Source organism: Melanerpes formicivorus, unplaced genomic scaffold (genome assembly GCF_026170545.1).
Source record: "Melanerpes formicivorus ecotype bairdi unplaced genomic scaffold, bMelFor1.0.p_v2 SCAF_28, whole genome shotgun sequence".
Classification (NCBI taxonomy): Eukaryota; Metazoa; Chordata; class Aves; order Piciformes; family Picidae; genus Melanerpes; species Melanerpes formicivorus.
Window position 1 is genome coordinate 7,138,713 of NW_027142380.1, and position 20,090 is coordinate 7,158,802.

The 20,090-nt window shown below is 45.4% G+C and overlaps 1 protein-coding gene across 11 annotated transcripts in view; it reads right to left on the minus strand.

The window, feature by feature from the left end:
• The window catches only part of FOXP1 (forkhead box P1), a 405,896-nt gene that overhangs the window by 114,695 nt on the left and 271,111 nt on the right, over window positions 1-20,090 (minus strand). For 10 of the 11 annotated variants that reach the window (XM_068154355.1, XM_068154360.1, XM_068154362.1 and 7 more), the window contains one exon: window positions 2,191-2,319. In XM_068154355.1, the coding sequence (XP_068010456.1) occupies window positions 2,191-2,319 (129 nt within the window). Of the gene's footprint in view, window positions 1-2,190; window positions 2,320-15,177; window positions 15,278-20,090 lie in introns of those variants that run through there. The other variant, XM_068154363.1, reaches the window with a different exon arrangement.

Genomic DNA, 20,090 nt, shown 5'->3' on the forward strand with positions numbered 1-20,090 from the left:
GCTGTGTTATGGAATCCACGATGTGGCCTTCACTGTTGACCTCTGCAACACAATTCCCAGTCTGACTACGGAAACTGTTTGGTTTGATCCTTTCAACTTATTTGAATCCTGACAAATAAGCTCACAGCTGAAAGGTCAACACAGTCATATTTCATCCTCTGGAGCTATTCTTAAGACATCTGCACAACAAAGCACTTCTTTTAGTACCTGACACTGGACCTAGCCAGCACAATCTCTCATTAAAAATGTCCCCAGTGGAAGAGTCTATTAAAAGGCATATGGATCAGCTATGGATTTACCAAATAAAATATTTTTGAAAGCATTAATGTAATGCTTTGGATTATGGCACTCTATGCTGCCAATAAAATGTATATCTGCCCAATGACAAAATGCTTCATACTTTCCAAAAGAATAATAGCTGGGCTGTAAAGCACAAGGTGTTGTCCAGCAGCCTGAGCACGGGGGTGGGAGCCAGGAACTCATGAATCTTAATCCTACCTCTAAACCCAATTCCCTCTGTGATCCTAAGCAAGTCGCTTAACCTGCTTCCCTCAGTTTCCCAGTCCAGAACTGGGATAATGCTACTTACTTATCAGACTTTCCTTCTGGGGATGTTTTGGAGATTTGTATTTGCAAAATGCTTTGAAGATGAAATCACTACACGAAAGCTAGAAGTTATCCAGGCTGGGCCAAGGGCTGCAGTTAATAGCTATTCCTCACTCCGACAAAACTTCCCTTGAAGTCCCCCTCAGATTTATTTGGGTAAGAACCACGGGATCAGGTCCTCTCGCTTTACTATCAAGGCCTTTAGTGCTGTTGACTTCACCGTCCATATTCTACTACATATTTAAAGAGTCTCGGATCCGTATTTTTGGAGGAAAATAATCTGAAGCACATATAAAAGGCATGAGAAGCAGCAATGCTGTCAGGGAACTCATGGTGATAGTATATCAAATTGAAAAAAAAAAAAAACATTGAGAAAGAGCAAAACAGACATGAGTTTGACAACGTGCTATGACAACAAGCGGGGGAAAAAAAACCCGGAAAGAATTTGGGGCTACAGAGGCTGAAGCATCAGAGAGAGAATAAGAGAGAAGATAAATGTCCCAGCTCCAGGGCTTTGTGCGACGGCAGCTGAACTGTTGTATTTGGTGACTTACTATCAAAAATACAGTGACACAGTGCAATTGCAAAGAGAGCAATAATCAAGGGAATAAGCAGCTGCAAACCAGCAAAGTGGTCAAGGGTCTGGAGATGCCGGTTTACAAAACACATACAGAACTAGATACATATAATTTGCCAAAACTGGCAAGTACACGTTAGTGTCTCAGATGTTTGAGGAGTGTGAACACGAGGCAAGGCAAGGGACTGACTCAGTATTTATACGAGCAGGATTACTTGGAGCAAGAGGATGGAATTAAAGTGGAAAGTTCCTGAGCATGTGCTTTGTTATGGAAAACCATCCAAAGGAAAATAATAACGGTCCCACCGCCTCTTGGGGTTTCTAACACTAGACTAGCAACAACAGCAACAAAAAATAATAAAAAGGAAAATGTGATACATGACCTAATAGGTCTTTTTTGTTTTTAACTCCCATGATTTATCCCCCAAGACTAGGAGAATGTACTCCAAAGCCCCATGTGTGTGCATACATCTTCTGTTTGGGAATACTGTATTGGTTTTAGCTTTCTGAATTCATAATGGCACAAAGTCCAATAATGTTTAGATTTTATTTCTGAAGATGTCCATAAATCAGCACACAATAAAAGGGGTGGGGGGGGAACCACTGATGATACAATATCCTAGTATTTCCCAATATCCTTGACACAGCAAATCAACGGTTTGAGTGAACACAGACTACAAATGGAACAGCAATCAAACAGAAACGTTAATGCAAATCTCCTATGCACACTGACACAGTAACAAAAGCTATCCCGTTCTGTCATGATCCAACCCTACCAGCTGCTGATGAAAGGACAGCCTCACCATCTGTAAATATGCCTTAGGTGGGGTTTTCAAGAGCACCTAGCACCAGTCTGCACACCACTTACATCAGCCACAGCCACTCTGTGGACTTCACTGGGATGAAGCTCCTGAAGGCCCCATCCCAATGTTCACAATAGGTATTTATTCATTTATTTAGCTTTTACATACCACAGTCTCTCACAGAGGCACGCAGGCTCTACTTACCTGAAGGGCTGGCTGTTTGTCATTCCTCTTCGGAGACTTTAATCCACTAACTTGCTGCTGCTGCTGCTGCTGCTGTTGCTGCTGCTGCTGCTGCTGCTGCAGTAGAAGCTGCCGTGCCACCTGGAGAGCCTGTGAGGAAAGAAGATTTGAAAATTGAGTTTACAGTAAGCAGGGAGCTACATGCACAGCATAGGGTCAAGGCACCCTTTGGTCATGGGTACCTCTCCTCTCTCAGAGCACTTCCAATGAGCAAAGCAGTGGCTTCCACAAGAAAAATTACAAACAAACAAAACCCCACAACACCCCCCCAGAAAAACCAAACCAACTCAGCACTTACAGGCAATGGGGGCAATGTCCCACTGCTGGATTTCCCACTTTGACAGTTCAGCTCTGGGGCTCGAGTAACTACAGGAATCCTGGTGGTGAGCACCATACAAATATTTTGACTCCTATACAGCCCTCCTAGCTACAAAGAAGGCTCATGTGCAAATGGCTTTTATGCCATTCCCTCTTCTCCAGTGGGTCAGGCCAGGTTTATAGAAAAGGGCAGTTGTCCTAAGCACTGGAGAATCCAGGGAAGTTTCTGGAAGGCTGTGGAGGGAGGAAGATGAAAACTAGTGGCAAGCAGAGCTACGTTGAGTCCCAGAGGTTCTGTGCTGAAGGCTGAGGAAGATACGAGGAGCAGGAGTCAATGCAATGAAAAGAAAAGACAACATCTCATCAACAGCATGAAGAGCTCAAGAAGGACCAGTGGTGAGGACTTGGATGGAAGGAGGCAGAACAGTGAAGGGACAGTGTGGCTTTATGGGATGGAGAGGCAAGGGACAAGATCCTGAAAGCACAAGCACAGCATCACATGGTGAGGGATTGTTGCTAAGTTTCATTCAAAATGAGGGAAAATCAGCCCTGGTCCTGAAGCCAGCTGCTCTGCAAGGCCCAACTTCTCCATCAGATGGAGAAAAGAAAGCAAGAGGAGATGAAAGATGGAGGAAAGAAGGACGAGGAGCAAGTCTCCGTCCTGGCTCCTTCCCAGCTCCCCAGCCAAGAGACTGCCAGGATGATCCCTGCAAGACAGGCTGTGGCACAGCTGAGGCTCAGCGGGTAAGACCCGAGCCTGCTGCTCCCGGAGGATTCGCCAACACCGGACTCAGGCCTTCTTGGTCTCCTTGGAGACGTTCAGTACATGTGTAGGTGGAAAAGTGGGAAGGATGAAGACTTCATTAATGTAAAACAAGAAAAATAGTCCCTTTGCAAGATGCCTACACGGAAGGAGGGAGAAGCCTTCCCAACTCATACTGTGCATGCTCTCTGAGTGATTTAATTAATACCTATTTAATTAAGGAGTCAGATACACTTCGGGTTTCACTTGCTTCTACAAGTTGCAAAGTGTTTCATCTCAGCGCAGAACCACTGGGAAAGGTTTGACACCAAGGACTGCAGGCTCAGATCCATCAGCCCCCACTAAAACCTTGTTATTTTATGGCCCAGACAGATCTCTGTATTTTAGAGGGACATTCGGCAACTGGGGGCAGGGGGAAGCCGGGTCTGAAGAACCACCGCTGCTGGCCAGCACACCAGGGCGTAAGGAGAGGTGAGACCTTAAACTGCACTCTGGCAACATGCCCTCCTTTCAAATTTAATAACAAGTTTTCACTGGATCAGAAAAATTAAGGGTGGATGCGATTTCCAGCACAGCTTGGTGTGATGAAGGTAAAATCAGATTGTGCACTGCAGGGCACTTGTAGCATTGCTAAAACACTCCGCGTCCCCATGAGGGATGTGAGGAGCTGCTGGGCATGGGAACACGCCCGGGTGGGCAAGCATCTGTGCTCCCCCACACACAACCACCACCACCATCAAAGAACCAGCAGACCTTACAGCCTAGCAATGAATGTAATGCAACAAAAGAAACCTTTATGCAGAAAGTGCTAAGGATGGTTAAAAAAACCAAAAAGTTATTTTTATCAAATTAGCTTATTTAGCTGTGACAGCATCTTTGGGGTGGGCAGAGGCAACAGAAATAAATCCTACAAGACTTAAGGGGATGGGTAACAAATACTCACCTACTTAACAGGGGTGTTGTATGGCTTATTTAATTAATGAATACTTGTAAAGCACTCTTGAGTTGCTCAGACAAGAAGCGCTATACAGTACAAGCGCAACATATTATTATATATTATTAAGACTGGCTCTGCAGAAGACTAATTCCAGGTAAATGTGCAATCAAATGATCATTTTAGTTCCCAGTAATTAGATTCAATAGGCCCAAAAAAACACAGAAGCTTTTCTTTAATCATACACTAAACAATCAGAACATCCCTAACCTTTCAAGCTACAGCCTTTTTTGAATAAAACATCATCAACTTATAGATATTATTCCAAAAAGAACCAGTCACCATATGTGTTGTCTCTTTGAAATACAGTTGCTATAGCAGACCCTGCATGCATTTCATGTGATATGATCATATTCTATCTGTTCTGGCAGCTGAGAGGTTGCACAACTAAAATTGGCTGCCAGAAATCTTTGAAGATTCCCAGAACAAGTAGCTGTGCAAGAAATGCTTTTCTACTCGAGCTGGCCACAAAGCTCTGGGCAGCTCAGTGAGGTGACAGCTGCTACCATGAGCCCTTGCCATCAGTGACCCCACACCGATGAAGGTCTCTGCCCTTGGGGTCAGGCTCTGTATGGCAAGACTGATGGAGCAAAGCTTTATCCCTGCTCCAGTCACACCTGCACAGCATAGAATCATAGAACAACAGAATCATAGGATGGTCTGAGTTGGAAGGGACCTCCAAAAGTCATCTAGTCCAGCCCTCTCTGCAGTCAGCAGAGACATCCTCCACTAGATCAGGTTGCTCATAGCCTTTGACTTAGAACATCTCCAAGGATAGGGCCTCAACTACATCCCTGGGCAACCTGTTCCAGTGTTCCACCACCCTCACGGTAAAGAACTTGTTCCTAACTTCCAATCTAAATCTCCTCTTCTCTAATTTCAAACCATCGCTCCTTGTCCTGTCACTGCAGGCCTTTGTAAACAGTCCCTCTGCAGCCTTCTTGTAGGCCCCCTTTCATGTACTGGAAGACCACTATGAGGTGTTCTTGGAGCCTTCTCTTCTCCAGGCTGAACAACCTCAGCTCCCTCAGCCTGTCCTCATAGGAGAGCATCCACATCTCTGCACATCCACCCTTATGCAGGGTCTCTACTCAAGGTGACATCTACACCACCTTGCCCCACATCCTGCTAGCACTTATCCTGACATCAAGACCAGGTGGGACCAGTGATGGTTGAGAGGGAGGGACCAGCATGGAGAATGCAGCAGGGTGGTAAGGAAAGGATTAAAAAGAATGAGAATAAGAAGTAAGTCAGCTGGAAGGAGGATCAGGGATACACAGAGCCAGGATGGACAGGAACAGCAAAGGGAGAAACACGGAGAGGGAGGCGCGGGCGAGATGGCGGCGAGCTGACAGCTGAGGGGATTGCAGCTTGAAGTGGCATTTCCCATCCCTCTTCTCTCAAGATTTCACTCTTCTGCTTATAAATAACTGACAGCAATAAAAGCTAAGCATCAGATGAGCTTAGGTTTAAGATGCGGAAGGTTGTTTATAGCTCAGAACTGGTTCTTACTGAACATCTGCATCAAGTAGCTACTGCATCCTTGGTGGTGCAGTGAACTCTGGGATCCCAAATCCATCTGTCTTTCTACATTTCCTTGCTCATCCTTTCCTCCCTTCCACCTTGGAGCAAGCACTATCCCTACCATTTCAAGGTCTCATCCATGCTCCTTACACATGATGGGGTGTGTAGAAGAAAGATGACTAGCTGAGTCCAAGAAGGACCAGCCCTATTTCCTCTTACATGACAAGTATTTCCTGCCCATTTGGAATGCCTTCATGAAATTAATTTTCTGATGTTGGTTCAAGCCCAGTGGACACCTGCCCTCATCACACCAGCACACCCCACTTAATCCAAGCTGACAAGCGGCACACCTCTACCCACTTCTCTGGTTCCACACAGCAACAGCTCCTCTGTGGAGCCCATGGCTGGATGTCAGCGTGGGAGCCCTGCTGAGGCTGCCGACGCTGCACTACGCTCAAGCTGGGAAATTGAGAGTGAAGTCAGTCCCACAACCTTCATCAGCACGGAGATTCACAAGCAGGCCTGTACATTAATAAAGCTTCCTGTGGGAGTAGATGTTGCCTTTGATTTGCATGTGAATTCAATGCTAGTGAGAAGTGCCAGACTGTCAGACATGGAGACCAAAGTCTCTTATCTTTCCAAAAGCTTCTGTAGCAGTTTCCCCACATTTCCTTAATCATCTGCCTTGTCCTCAACTTACTGAACAGGCAGTAGAGAGTAAAGCTGGACTCAGTTCAACTCCTGCTGCTGCCAAGTCCTGAAACAAGGGTGCCAGGACTGTTTACTGCTAGCCAACAGCTCTGCTAACATGGCCCTCTCCTCACAAGCAGGTGCTCTGACATCTTCAAGCTCTTTTCACACATTCTTCCCCACTGCCATAGCTACATCCTAAATCTCCACCATGTGCCTGCACTTCTACAAGTGAACAATTGCTGGTGGTTAAGGTAAACCAGCTTGTGTTTGTGCATCCAGGCAACTGCATGCTCCTTCATGGGACTTGCAGACAAATATGCTGAGAGACCCTGAAATCTCAGAGATGCTTCAAATATCTGGGCCCATCATTAGCAGCAATGTTATGTGCCACTTTATCCGCACTGCTTGAAGAGCCTGCAAACCTGGACATGGCTGCTTGGGACATCCAGACCCAGACACCAACCCTGGCCTCCAGCAGCTAATCACACAGCACTGGCAATTGCCCTTCTCTCTGCATCAAAATACAAACAGGAAATCTTCCCACTTACCAAAGGAAGAGAAAGAAAAGCATCCCCCAGCAAGAGCATCTTGTGAGTGCCACTGTTTTGGGGTGCTATCAATAGGGATTTGAAAGGCCAACATCAGTAAAAGGCTCACTACAGACCGAGTCATCTCGATTCTGCTCAGTGCTACACATAATGCAAGATACAGTAAATGAACTCCCAAGGTATTTTCTTATCCATTAGGAAATCACCCAAAGATAAGGAGATTTTCTGGTGTAAAACAGAGCCCAGAGAAAAGCAAGTGAAACGCTGTGCTTTAGAGACATGGCAGAAACTAGGGATGATATTTGGGGGGGTGACATGGGCTGACACCTTAACCCAGGAAACACTTTAACAGCACATTCAGTGTGAGATGAATCAATCCTGTTTCGTTCAAATATGTCACAGAGTAAGTGGGAAACTCCACTAAAAATCCCTCTCCCTGTGCTTAGGGAAGTGGCAACCATTTAATGTTTCCCAACTAGGTAAGCACTAGGGGGGAGATAAAAAAGTACACATTTGAGATGACCAAGACAATTTTATTGCAAGACAGACAGAACGTGACTTGTTTGCCCAGCTGTTGTTTGCCCAGCACATCCGGCACTGCTAGCACCCGAGCTGCTGCTGTAATTTGACATTTTCCTGCAAGCAGCTCAGTCTTCTGGTTTCACCATCCTCTTTGGGCAAGTTCTGCTCCAAGAGTGAAAATGTAGCCCCTGCCTCTGACTTCATGTGACTAGAAATTCTCAGTTTGGGAAAGGGGCTGGGGAAGGAAAATACACTGGAAAAAGAGGGTGGAACTTTAAGAATAGAAATGCTGTTTAAATGCTATACACTTGCTTACAGCATTAGTACATAAGGACACAGTAACAGGGTCCAGTTCTATGGAGCCTCTTGCTAACTTGTTCCACCACTGCAGCCAGTACAAGAAGGCAGTGACTCTTCAACAGTTTTTCCATCAGCCTATTTCTGTTGAAGAAAAAGAGCTCATGCTCCTCCCTTCCCATCTGCTCCAACCAATATTAATATCAATCAGCTATTAATTAAATATGAAGACCTACAGCTATAACGGGCCTGATTCTAATACCAGGAGAAGCTTGTTTCCATACCTGAAGTTTATCAGGCTGACCTAGGGAACTGCAGGATGTATAGAGAGGTACGGATGTTGAAAGAGTGGGGAGAGGAGCCACAGACATGAGGATGCAAAAGAAATCAGTATTCTGTCTGACTGCCAGCTCCCAGGGCAGTTGTGCAGTAATCAGCTGCCTCCACAATGGAGAAACATGCAGAGAGCAGTTGCAAGAAAAGCACAAACCAAAATCCTCTGTGTTTTTACAGATTCCTAAGGATTTTGGGCCTTTACAGGTGGACAAAGCTGCCCATCAAGAAAGCAACTTGAGAAAGGAAGAAGGAAGTGTTCCCAGAAACCAGAGATGATCCCATAGCTATCTGAAGTGTCCGAGCAGTAAATCTGGAAAGTTACTTGCCAGCCAACATAATCATCTGTCCGTTATTTCAGTTATGGTCATTAAAAAGCAAAACACAACACAACAAGCTGTGAGAGATGAGACAGAAGATATTTTAAGGGCATAATCTACCCTTGCAGAAAATATGCTACCCCAGTCCCAGACTCCAGAAGCAAGACCTTCTGTGTTGACCTCCCAGCAATAACACATAGCCAGATCCTTGCTCTGCTAAGATTGCTGCTAAGCTTTCCCCACCATGTTTTGGGCAAAGCATGGCTTTGCAGCATCAGGCATGCAGCTCTCCCACCATCTATTTTTCCCTCAGTTTCTCAATGGCTTTAGGCACTGAGGTCTGCCTGGTCGGCAGCTGAAGGGGTCTCTCCCAGTAGAGGCACGGCCCACATGTCAGAAAGGTTTCTTGCATCCATTTAGTTCTCGCAAGGCAAGTACCTTTGTTTCTCCGGGGTGGGACGAGAGGGGATTTAGACTCAGCCAGCAATCTCTCTTCTTTCTCAGCTCCCATCTGTCCTCACACCCTGCTCCACTCCACAGCTGCTCCCAGCAGAGTGGCAAGATGCAGCTCACAAGCTCAGAAGCCTGGATGCACCCGAGCTTCAGAGCTGCTTCATCTCTCTCCCACTCCTGCCTCCTCTATATCCTCTCCTGCGACACCCTCTTCTCCTGGAGCAGCAGATGTAGGGGAGCAGTGGTAGGAGGCAGACACATTGGAGGGGAGCCCTGCTGCAGCTCTCCTCCGACAGGCTGAGGAGCAGCACAACGTGTGGAAAGCGGCGAGGAGCAGAGCGGTATGCAAAAAGGGAAAAAAATAAAACACAGTGCAAAGCGACAGCAGTGGGTAGTGCTGTTCCTCTGGGAGGAACAGAACAGGGGGAGGTGAGAAGAACCAACTAGAGAGATTAGGAAAGGAACCAAAAGGAAGAGGAGGAATAAAATGTAGAAGATGCAAAAAAGAGAAGCAGATGTTCTTGCAGCACTTATTCCCTCTGACATTCGTACCCAGCTCTTTCATCTTCCTCCAGAACTGGGAAACAAGTTGCTACGTGCTCCCTCCCTGTTCCCACCATCCTGACCCCGTGAGCCACACATAAAAATGAGCCAAGACCAAGAGCCCCAACACTGCTCCCAGCACCTCAGTAGGGAAGCCTGTGGATAAGTACAGGACTGAGTTCTCATACGGGACACAGCTAGGATTTAATATAACCTGGTGAAGGAGCCCCGCTGTCCAGGTTCCTCTCCAGTTTTGGATTCTCCCATGCCCATATCATCCTCCATCTCCTTCTTTTGTTAAATAATTCTCCATCTATCCTGTACCAAATTCCAGCGCAACAGAGCAGCAGAGGGAAGCTGCAAGCCAGGCAAGATGCTGCTTGCTGGTTGCCCGTACTCAGTGCCTTGCTCAGCTGCAGCTCCTCTGTAAGGCTGGCTCCATTCAAGGGGCTACCAGCCAGCCTGTCAGAGGAGAGCTTCAACAACAATCCTTTACTCGAATAAATGATCAGCTGGCCCTGAAGGCTTTGCTTAGATGCAGCAGGCTAATCTAGCCAAGTGACTAATGAGCGATTCCCATGCTGGAAAAAGAGAAGGGACCTGGAGGTCCACATGTCCAAAGCCCAGCTCACATCCTGTCCCTGATGTGATGGGGGCAGGCTCAGAGCAAGGGAGCTGGCAACGTGCCTCATGCTGAAGCATCTCCTAGAATTATTCAGTCATAGGGAAAGAAGATGAGTCTTTATTTTACTTCCAGCAGGCTTAGTTTCTTTCCTCTGGAATAGATCCTGGCCACCAGTTGAGGAGATCCCCTCCAGAAAAAGGCACTGGAAACAAAAACCCTTTCTTCCAAACCCACAGGGTGGAGTTGCCTGTGTCCCAGCACTGCTACACTTGGTCCTTAGGGGTGCTGAGGTTACTTGTGCTGGCAGAAGGACAAGCAGACTTGATGCCTGTCCTGCCATCCCAATGGGTGGTCCTTGCTGGCTATCCCAGCTCTGCAGCAGCAGGGACCCAGTCCCACGCAGGGGTACAAGAGTGATTTGCCTCCAAAACAGCTGATTTTCATCTTGTAATTTACTCATTAATTCCTCCAAATTGGGGGGAAAGGCAGTTGAGGTGTTTTCTTCAAGTAATTTGTGGACAAATGTGGTAAAGTTGTTTTCTTCAAATAACTTGGGGGAAAGGTGGTCGAGGTGTTTTCTTGAAACACCCAGAGACACAAGTGGGATGGAAGGGTGCTGGCAGCAAGAGGCAGCTGGGTAAAACTCAGCCAACACCAGAAACCTGCGAACCCCGAACCAGCCACAACAGTGACAACGGCTACAAAAATCCTGTTCCTGAGGCACAAATGAAATCCTCAGGCACTGTAAAAACACCTTCTGTCCCCTCTTCTAAAGAGTCACAGTCAAGACTCATCAAAGCCATTTAAAAAGCATCTGGCAAAAAGTTCCCAAACATTAAAAATGGCTCTCTTTACTTTGGCATGTCAAGATTCACAGCATGTAGCGGTCTGTACCAGCAAGAAAGGAGGGATGGGCCAACACATCCTGGTAAAATGAGAAAGGATATGAATCTTGGCTCACCACACAAACTGAACCAGTACTGAACTATGTCTGAGTGATGAAAAAAAAATAGAAAAAAAAAAAAATCTTATGGGATTTCCAGCTCCTTTCTGTAGGCTTGAGATCAGATTCTGAACTACTGTGTTTATCCAAAAGTGAACCAGACCTTTGAATATTTGGAGGACTGTTCACTGCTGAGACGCGTTTTTCTTGGATGTCAAAAGCACGGGAAGTTCTCATATTTTTTAACAGAGAAGAGGGATAAGGTGGGGGGGGAAGAGAGAAGGAAGAGTGCCTTTTTGTTGCTACAACATAAATAGTATATTGCATACAGCTGTTTGCACGCCTGTGTGGTCAACAAAACAGGGAACATATTTTAAGCTTCTTTTCCAAAACACTGTATGACAAACGTGCACTCAGAGGCCCATGGAATACAGCCCCTGACTGTGGAAATCTCACCATGCACCACCAGATGCCCACTGCACTGCTGGGTGCATGAAGGAAGCAAAATGTTGGGACAGCCAAAACCATCGGAAATTAAAGCTCCAAATCACATCACCGCACTTTGAGCCTATAGCACAACCTAAGCTAGAACAGCTTCTAAAAACCTTAATTTTAAGAGATTCCAGTAAAGCAAAAAAATAGGAAAGGTTCAGATGGAGGTGACAAAAATGATTAGAGGCCTCGGCAGATACAAGGAAAGATTGATAAGGGTGGGAGTGTTTAGTTTAGCAAAAGATGAGTAAGAGAGGAGATGATAAAAGTACACAAATTGTAACTCGGCCTGAGAAGGTACATCTGGTGCTGTTTGCCATTTCTCATAGTGCAAGAGAAAGAGGACACTGAATGAAGTCAGGAAGCAACAACTACCAAAAAAAAAAAAACCAAGCAGATAAAGGGATTTTTTTTTTTCTTTCTTAATACACAACTCATAATTACTCTCTGGAACTTACTGTCACAAGCTATCACCAGTGCCAAGAGCATGGGGAGGATGCAAAGAAAGGATTAGACAGTTGCACAGATAGTAATGAGAGCATTTACAGCTACCTTTGGGAAGATAAAAAAATGAATTGGTACCAATGTTTATGCTTCAGGGCACAAGCCAACCTTTCATTGCTGGAGGACAGGAGGAAACTTCCCCCACGGACAGGTCCTCTAAGCGTCCTCCACAGGCTTTTCTGCCCAAGGACTACAGCCAGGGCTGGAGACACCCCATGTCTGATGAGATGCAACTGCTCCTGCCCTTCTACCTTCTTAGTTACCTCTATCCCACACCACTGACCCCAAACACCATTTCTCAGTTTGTCTTGAGCCTTTTTGACTCTCAGGGAGCTGCTGGGCACAGGGTGGCTGCCCACATCACCTGTCCCCAAGCTGCTCATTTCCTCTTTATTCTTCACATCACATTTAAGTTTCAGGTCCTTATTTCTCCAGCCTTGCCTTTCCCTGGTATTTCTACTGCAATTTTGCCCTTCCTCAAAATTAAACTCACAGCTTCAGACCCTGCCATCCATTTGGGCTCCTCATGGAGCACTGAACCCACAGGGCCACTGGGCAAAACACCTCCACCTCCTCCTTCCTGGACCTGCCAGCAACAAATATACTTGAATGCAACTTCAAGATGTCAGGTAAATTCTCCTTTTTCCTCATCTGAAGCCACTCTGTAGAGAGAACTACTTCCCCGAGGAGGAGGAGGACACTCCTGCCAATACGGCACCTGCAGGGCAGCGGCAGTCAGGCGCTATTAGGGACCACGGAGCTCATCAGCGCGCTGGAACTGACATGCGACTTGGGGAGACAAAGAGAGATTTTGAAAGCAAGTCAGTCTATTAAATTTATACCTACCTGCACAATGTGAAACAAACCACATCTCGGTTTCCTTTCATGTGCATGACAGTCTTAACTTGTTTCTTTTAATCCCATAAAAGCAGCTAAAGCATGCAACATGCTTCTCAGAGATGAGGCAAACCTGTATTTTACTTCCTGACAGTGATTTAGTTTACAGGACGAGGTTTGGGGGTTTTGCCCTTTTTTTCTTTGTTTGTTTGTTTTTGTTTTCAGGAAAGATAATGAACATTGTCCTAAGATGGTATTACAAAGGAAATGCTACATGCTAGACACCTGGCATTTAAAAAAGCAATGGACACTATCTGTAATGGACCAAATACAGCTGCACCCCCTTGTGCTGCACAGACACCAGTATTGGAGGCAGAAAGATCCCAGCAGCACTCTCCAAGATTTTCTTCAGAAGTCAGCACCCTTCTACAAATTTAAAGTGCCTCTCATTTAGTCAATTGTACCCCAGGTAGGGCTGGGGAGAGGACTGCGGATGTGCTGAGGCAGAAATGACTATGTAATAAATCCAGCAAATCCAAGGGGGTGAAGCAGCAGTCCATGGAAACGTTCCACACAAGAGGGGGTTTTAAGTGCCTTTAATTCCCAGCTGCAAACCCAATAAGCTGCAGAAGGCGGAGACCACCGAACACAAGGGGTTAACAGCCTTGCTAAAGAAAATGATACACATAATTTCCTTTTATCATAAAACAATACGTTTATTATTTTCTGTGTATCTGTTAAAGGGCACGGCCTTCTGAGTGGAAAACAAAACACTGCTGGGTCACATGTTTATTTGCTTCAGCTACTCCCTTTCCCTTCTGATAAATAATCAAACATGCCATCCAGAAAAAACAAAACCAGTGAGCTGGGAAATTTGATGGTCATCAAATAGACTAAGATACCAAGAAAAGCAGCCCACTGTTCCCACAGTGAGTTTTCTGCCCCACACCTACACTAACATCTGAGTAAATAACTTCAGTCACTCTTTCCATTTTCCCCATGCAATTACTCCTACTGTTAAACAAATTGTCCTTAAGGCAGTTGCAAACACCATTTTTTTCTGCAAAGTAGAACAACTTCTGAACATTAAAAAGCCAGACTAGCAATATATTTTGAAAATATGTTTGTTGTACTTGCGGTTTGGCTGAACACACAGCTTGATTTCTCTCTCACTCTCTTTTCTAGGAAGATGGGGGTTTACAGTCTAAAATTTTAAAGTGTTTTTTGGATCCCAGAGAGGCAGGAAAAGACTAGAGGAGGATGGGTTTTCTCCACAGGGCAGGCAGCATATTTTCCCTTTTTTCTCTCTTACATTTCACAGTACACAAGCACCATGAATGCTTACATCAAAACAAAAGTTACCTGCTATTTCAAGTAGACATTTGAGGGGGGAGGGGGAGAAACAACCAGGAAGGATCAAGTAGTTTTTTAAGTCACTTGAAGAGAGAGGGAAAAATGCAGCATACGTGTTGCAGCACAGATTACCCAGAGGATCCACACTATCTTCCCACAACCCCTGAAGACCATTCATACAACCACCATTAATACTGAAAAACTGCGGAGAAAATCCCTCACATGAGAAGTTAACAACCATTACCCGGCGTAAGCATGCTTTCCCTTTCCTTTTGTAGTAGCACAGGTCTAAACAATAGTAATATGAATGAGATAATAGCCATGCTTGTCTCAGCAGCCTGATTTTTATTAGCATGAAATTGGTACAAATATTAGCGAGGCTGGCTCGTGAGCGGTGCCAGAGCCACGATACAAACAATTTGCACAAAACAAAAAGCAGCTCTGCAGGCTTGCACCTCTCTCTATTGCTGCCCAGAACAGCAGCCACGTTTCCTTTCTTTGGGGTGTTTTGGGTTGGTTTGGTTGGGTATTTTGCTACTTGTGCAAGCGCAAAGAGAAACCACAGCAGCCAGTGAGCAGTGGGGATGGTGACACATGGCTGCTCTGGCTCCAGAGGGACACTGCAAGGCGATGGGTGCCCTAAAAGAGGACTTAGTCCTTGCCATGGTTCTCCAAAGCTGTGCCAAAAAACCCACCCTCATTGTCAACACCGCAGTAAACAACCTGAGCCAGCTTCTTTTGATTTAAACCCAAGCTATTCCCCTCTCCTGTGCTGCCCAGCTGCCAACATATAAGGCAGCAAGTTAAAAGTTCAGCCCTGCCTGCACGCTCCTCTCCTCTGAGCGCTCGCAGAGAAAATGAAGAGTTTAACAGAGTGAGCTCTTACTGTCTGCCTTTAGATTTCCGTCTTCGCGCTGGAGATGTGTTTCTGGCTGTTTCTGTGAAGCGGGGGCTGAAGAATGGTAAAAAGATGTTTGAATAAACAGGAAGTGCTGTGCAGCCGGAGCGCAGGCTGGAGCGCTGGAGCACTGCCCTTTGCCGGCAGCCACCAGGGCTCTGCCTCCACAGTAGCAACCTCTGCTTTTGCTAAATGACAAAGGAACCGCAAAGCATTCCTCCCCTAATTCTTCCCTTGAGAAGTGGTGAGATCGGCTGGAGCTCGCAGGTAATCCTAAAGTTGGGGTTAGCCTTACGCCAGGCGCAAAAATCGAGCAATTTTGCCTTATTAAATTCCCCCTGCCTGTAAGCGGAGACATGCAGAACTAATTATGTCCCCAACTAGAACAAACAGCAGCAGCAAGCACACCTCGCTTCTGCATCTAGGCAAATTCATATTTGCACGTAAGTTCAGCCAAGCTTGACTTTCCTACCCTCTACAGTGCTGCAACTTGCTCTTCAAACCGGCTTGCGAGGCTGGCCAGGCTTCAGAGCTATTTTCTCTAACTGCGTGAATTGAAACATAAACAACCACCCAAAAAATGCAACTTGTCTCGGGCGCAGGACTTGCATCCAGCATCTCCCAAAGCATGTGTTTAGCATTCAGACAGATGCTTTCCCTCCGTCGTCGTCTCCTTCCCCTCCCTAAAACAAACTACCTATTTAACTTGAGATGACTAACTAACCGTCTCCCTACCCAATTATCAAAGCCCTGTCTTCTATCATATTGGTGACATGACACAGATATTGTCAAGAAAAAGTAAACTGAGGCTGGCACTCGAAGGCAGCTCGCAAAGAGATGAGCAGTTGAACAGCCATATTCACTAAAAAAAAAAGAGGAACAGGATTCCTTTAGAAAATGTATTGCTGTTGTGGCAATGTGCTGCCGCCGCTGAAGGGACTGATTTGTTATTTAGCATGTAGTCTTGGACTGTCTGTCATTCTGGGTGCTAATGCTCTGCTAAAATAACTCATTGGGAGCTGTCAGTGGGATGTTTACATAGGCCCCCAATCTTTTCTTCATACAAGGAAATTTTTTACTGGAATTCATCTTCTTTTGATCTCACATTCAAAGCAACAGCAGCTTGATAGACATGCAAGTCTGAAAGCAAATCCAGACGCTGAAGATAAACCGCCAGAGTATGACAGGCAGGAGCATCTAAAGCTTATAAAAATGAAGAGAACAGCATGTCGTCTGAGTATTACAATAGCAGAAATCAAGAGACATATTAGGTGGAACTGATCAGCCACAAAAACAGTTCAAAAGGCAGATCATAGAAACAGAAGACTACACTTAGGGGGGAAAAAAAATATTAAAAAATCAATAAAAAATTGGAAAGGTCTGCTCCACAGAGGCATCACCTCCCCTCCGAGCACCACAGCATTTCCGCTCCAGCGTGTAAACTCAAGGGGGAAAGAAATAGAAGAGAGGAGGGCTTGTGCTGTCTTCTACGAACTCAGCAGTTCTTACCCCCAACTCACCAATTAATGTGCCGAGTGCACGTTTCAATTACCTGCTATTCAAAGGGAAATAAAAACAGGACACTGTGCCACTTGTGTCTAGCCCCAGCCCTCCAAAACACCACAGGGATGGAGGATTTGGGCCTCTTCCTTGGGAAACTGGGGACTCGCATCCACCCTCCAAGGTGCGAGAGGGGTCCTGGCCTCAGCCCTTGCCACCATTTTAGCTTGTGCATCTTCTAAAGGGATGCTCTCCAGCTCTGCTTCTCCCAGCAGTGCAGAAATATTAGTTCAGAAGATAATTTTATTTAAATTGAATTACGTGTGCCACGGAGTCCACAGATACGCACCAAAGACAGCACTTGCCGGGAAACAATCGCTGAAACTTTCCCAAGAAAACCCATACATTTTTAATTTTTCTTCCCCAAATAAGCTTCTTATTCTAATTGAAGTCAGCAAATATAATGAAAAAGTAATTCTCAAACAATTTTGTACTTAGAGCTGTTTGTTAACAAACACCGAACGAGCAGCAGTGTTAGGTTAAAGGGCAGCAGGATTCCACATTATAATTTAGCCTGCGGTTATTTCTGATTAAGAACACCCTCCGGGACAGCAAAGCAAGATCTTCTTTTGCAGCAGGCAGAGCTTTTAAAATTAGCCTCTTCTGCATAATAAAACCAACAGAAAAACTGTGGATTTAAAAGCGTATTAACCAACTTGAAGTGATGCGATCAGTTTATGTCTCTCTCTCTGCAAAACACCATTCCCTGCCTTAGTCAAGTTACAGATGTAAAAACGCTCCCTGGATTGTGGAACTGTTGTAAGAAAGTCACCTTCTGTCATGCTTATGTAGCTATCTAATGTGCTAAAGGCTGATTATTTATCTTTAAACTGTACTAGTTTAATCTTTTAAGGTCACCACTAATCTGCTCCAACCTTTTAAAAAATAGCAGCTTTCAAGACTTACTGCAGGAATCACTAAACTGGAGGCTGAATGTCACTGTAACGGATACATTAGGCAGAGTGAGTTCAGCTTTACAATGTAAACACCAAACACAAATCCCCACCTAAATGAGAAGAAAAATAGGCTCTCCACGCCAGGAGAAAAGCCAGTAAATAGGACCAGCACCGTACTGTTTCACACAAATACTGCTCCAAATCACATTGCTATTCCTCTCTCCTCCTTTCTCATTTCTCCTCCCTCCTTCCCCAGTGCAAAACAGGCAAAACTTGGCTATCATTTAAAGGATCATTAAGTGCTGTTTCTTTATCTTTTCCCTTTCACAGCAGTAACTTTGCACGCCCACTGCAAAGCCTCAAGACTGCATTTGGAAGTCACTCTAAGTCCTAAAACCCCCTTGCAGGTTCTATCTGTGTGCCTGTGCTGCACAGTGGCCCTTCCATAGTCTGTCTTTTTTTTTTTTTCCTTTTCCTCTAGACTTCTTCTGGACTTGAATGTCACAGTAGACCTTGAATGTGAAATGGCTTCAAGCTAATTGCTTTAATTGCTTGAAGATGTGCAGGCAGGTGAAACCCGATCCCCCTGGCCATTGTAGAGACCAGGAACAACACAGGAATGTTTACATAGTGGTTTGAGTTTAATAGACAGTAGAGCCGAGTTTCAGACAGCTAGCAAAAACACAGCTAATAGGTGACCTCTTAATGTAGTCCTTCTTTTTAAAAACAAAATACAATTTCATTTTATACAAGGCAATGTCCCCAAATGCCAAGGTTATCTGCTTGACTTTTCAAGGGAGAGCTCACTGTGTTGCACCTGACATTTATACCAGAAACTCAATCCCGAATGCATTTCCCTCTCTACCTTAAAACAAAAAGCACTTTATGTGTCAGTCACCTCACAAACAGATCAGACCTGGATGGAGTTTCCTAGTAAAGTGCAGTCATTTTCATTTAAAATTCAGCGTTTTTCACCACTGTTGCACTCCTTTTGCCCCAAAAAGGCATGGAAGGGGACATAACCTGAAACACTGCAGCCCTGCATCCTCTCCCCTGGGCATTCCCACCCTCCCGGTGGAGACCAGCACAAGCCCTTGGCGGGGGTCTTCTAGAGAGGCAAAGTATAACTTTTAACGACTTCAACTGATTTTCCAGAGCTTCCAGTGTACTTACTACACTCTCTGAAGCTACAGACTGGCTGCAGTGGGCTTTTTCAGAGGTACAGCTTGGTTTCACACATGGCACAAATTCAGCAGCTCTTCCTCGGGCAAAACTCTTCCTGACTGAGCACTGCAACAATTTGGGGTCACTGAGAATCAGGCTTGCTTTCCAGGAATCATGAGGTAAGTAAGAAAAAGACACTGGAAACCAGTCAAAGACCGGCAAGCAGACACAGCACAAGTGCAGAAAACAAAGCAGAAAGAATTACTTTGGTAGCAGGGGTATCAAAAAGGTATTCAATGCAGGTCTAGTCCAAAACCAAAACACTGAAAACTGGTAATATCCAATACTCACTTTCCTGGCACAGGTGCCCTGGACTTTTGTTGACAATCTTAAAAATGGTTCAAATCACTTGCACTGGGTGAATATAGTCAGGAAAATGACAAGTATTACCTCTCAGACAAATACAAATAAACAAAGTAGCATTTATGTAGGAAGGAAAGAGAAGGCAACCTGATGGAAAAAGCACAGATGCACATCTACATAAGCAGAGGGGAAGCCAAACTGGCATGTATTCAGAACCAAGGAGAAAGGAAAACAACCCCCAGCCCCACAGCCCTGCAAGCAAAGGGCATTTCCAGCTTGATCTTTGCAACTCTGCTCAGAAAGTTAAAAATTCTCCAGTACCTTATGTTCAAACTACCAATCCTCCTTGGGCAGAAGCAAAACTGCTCCAGCCACTTCTGGATGCAACTGTGGTTTGCAAGAAGACAATAGACACTGGTTGCTGTGCTCTACCTTGCCTGTTATTCCCAATCCTCAGAAGCAAATGAGTAACCGATCTTAAATAATACAGAACAAAGGGAACAATAGGAGCTAGGAAGCAAGCCGGGATAGTTGGGAACATGCCTCTTTCTGGGGAGAGACAATCTCACCAGCACACACCCACACAATGAGTTGCTGTCCCATGGCCCCCATGCATCACCTCCAAAAAGCTCAAATTCCAGCAGCCATGGGGATTTTTCATTTTCCAAAAAGAGAGAAAAAGAAGGAAGAAAAATGTTCAGAACAGAGGGGGGGGGGGGGGGGAAGAAAAAAAAAAAAAGGAAGGAAAAAACCCCACAACCAACCAGTGTCAATTTAAAGATTTAGTATAAACTAGTTCAAGCCTGTGGGAGGAACGCTAAGTGGAAAAAGTAAACATGGTCCCCCCAAGTAGTTCCCCTGGAAGCGGAGCAGGCAGCCAGTGCCTGGTACCACCGGCTGCCCCGTGCCCCGAGGAGG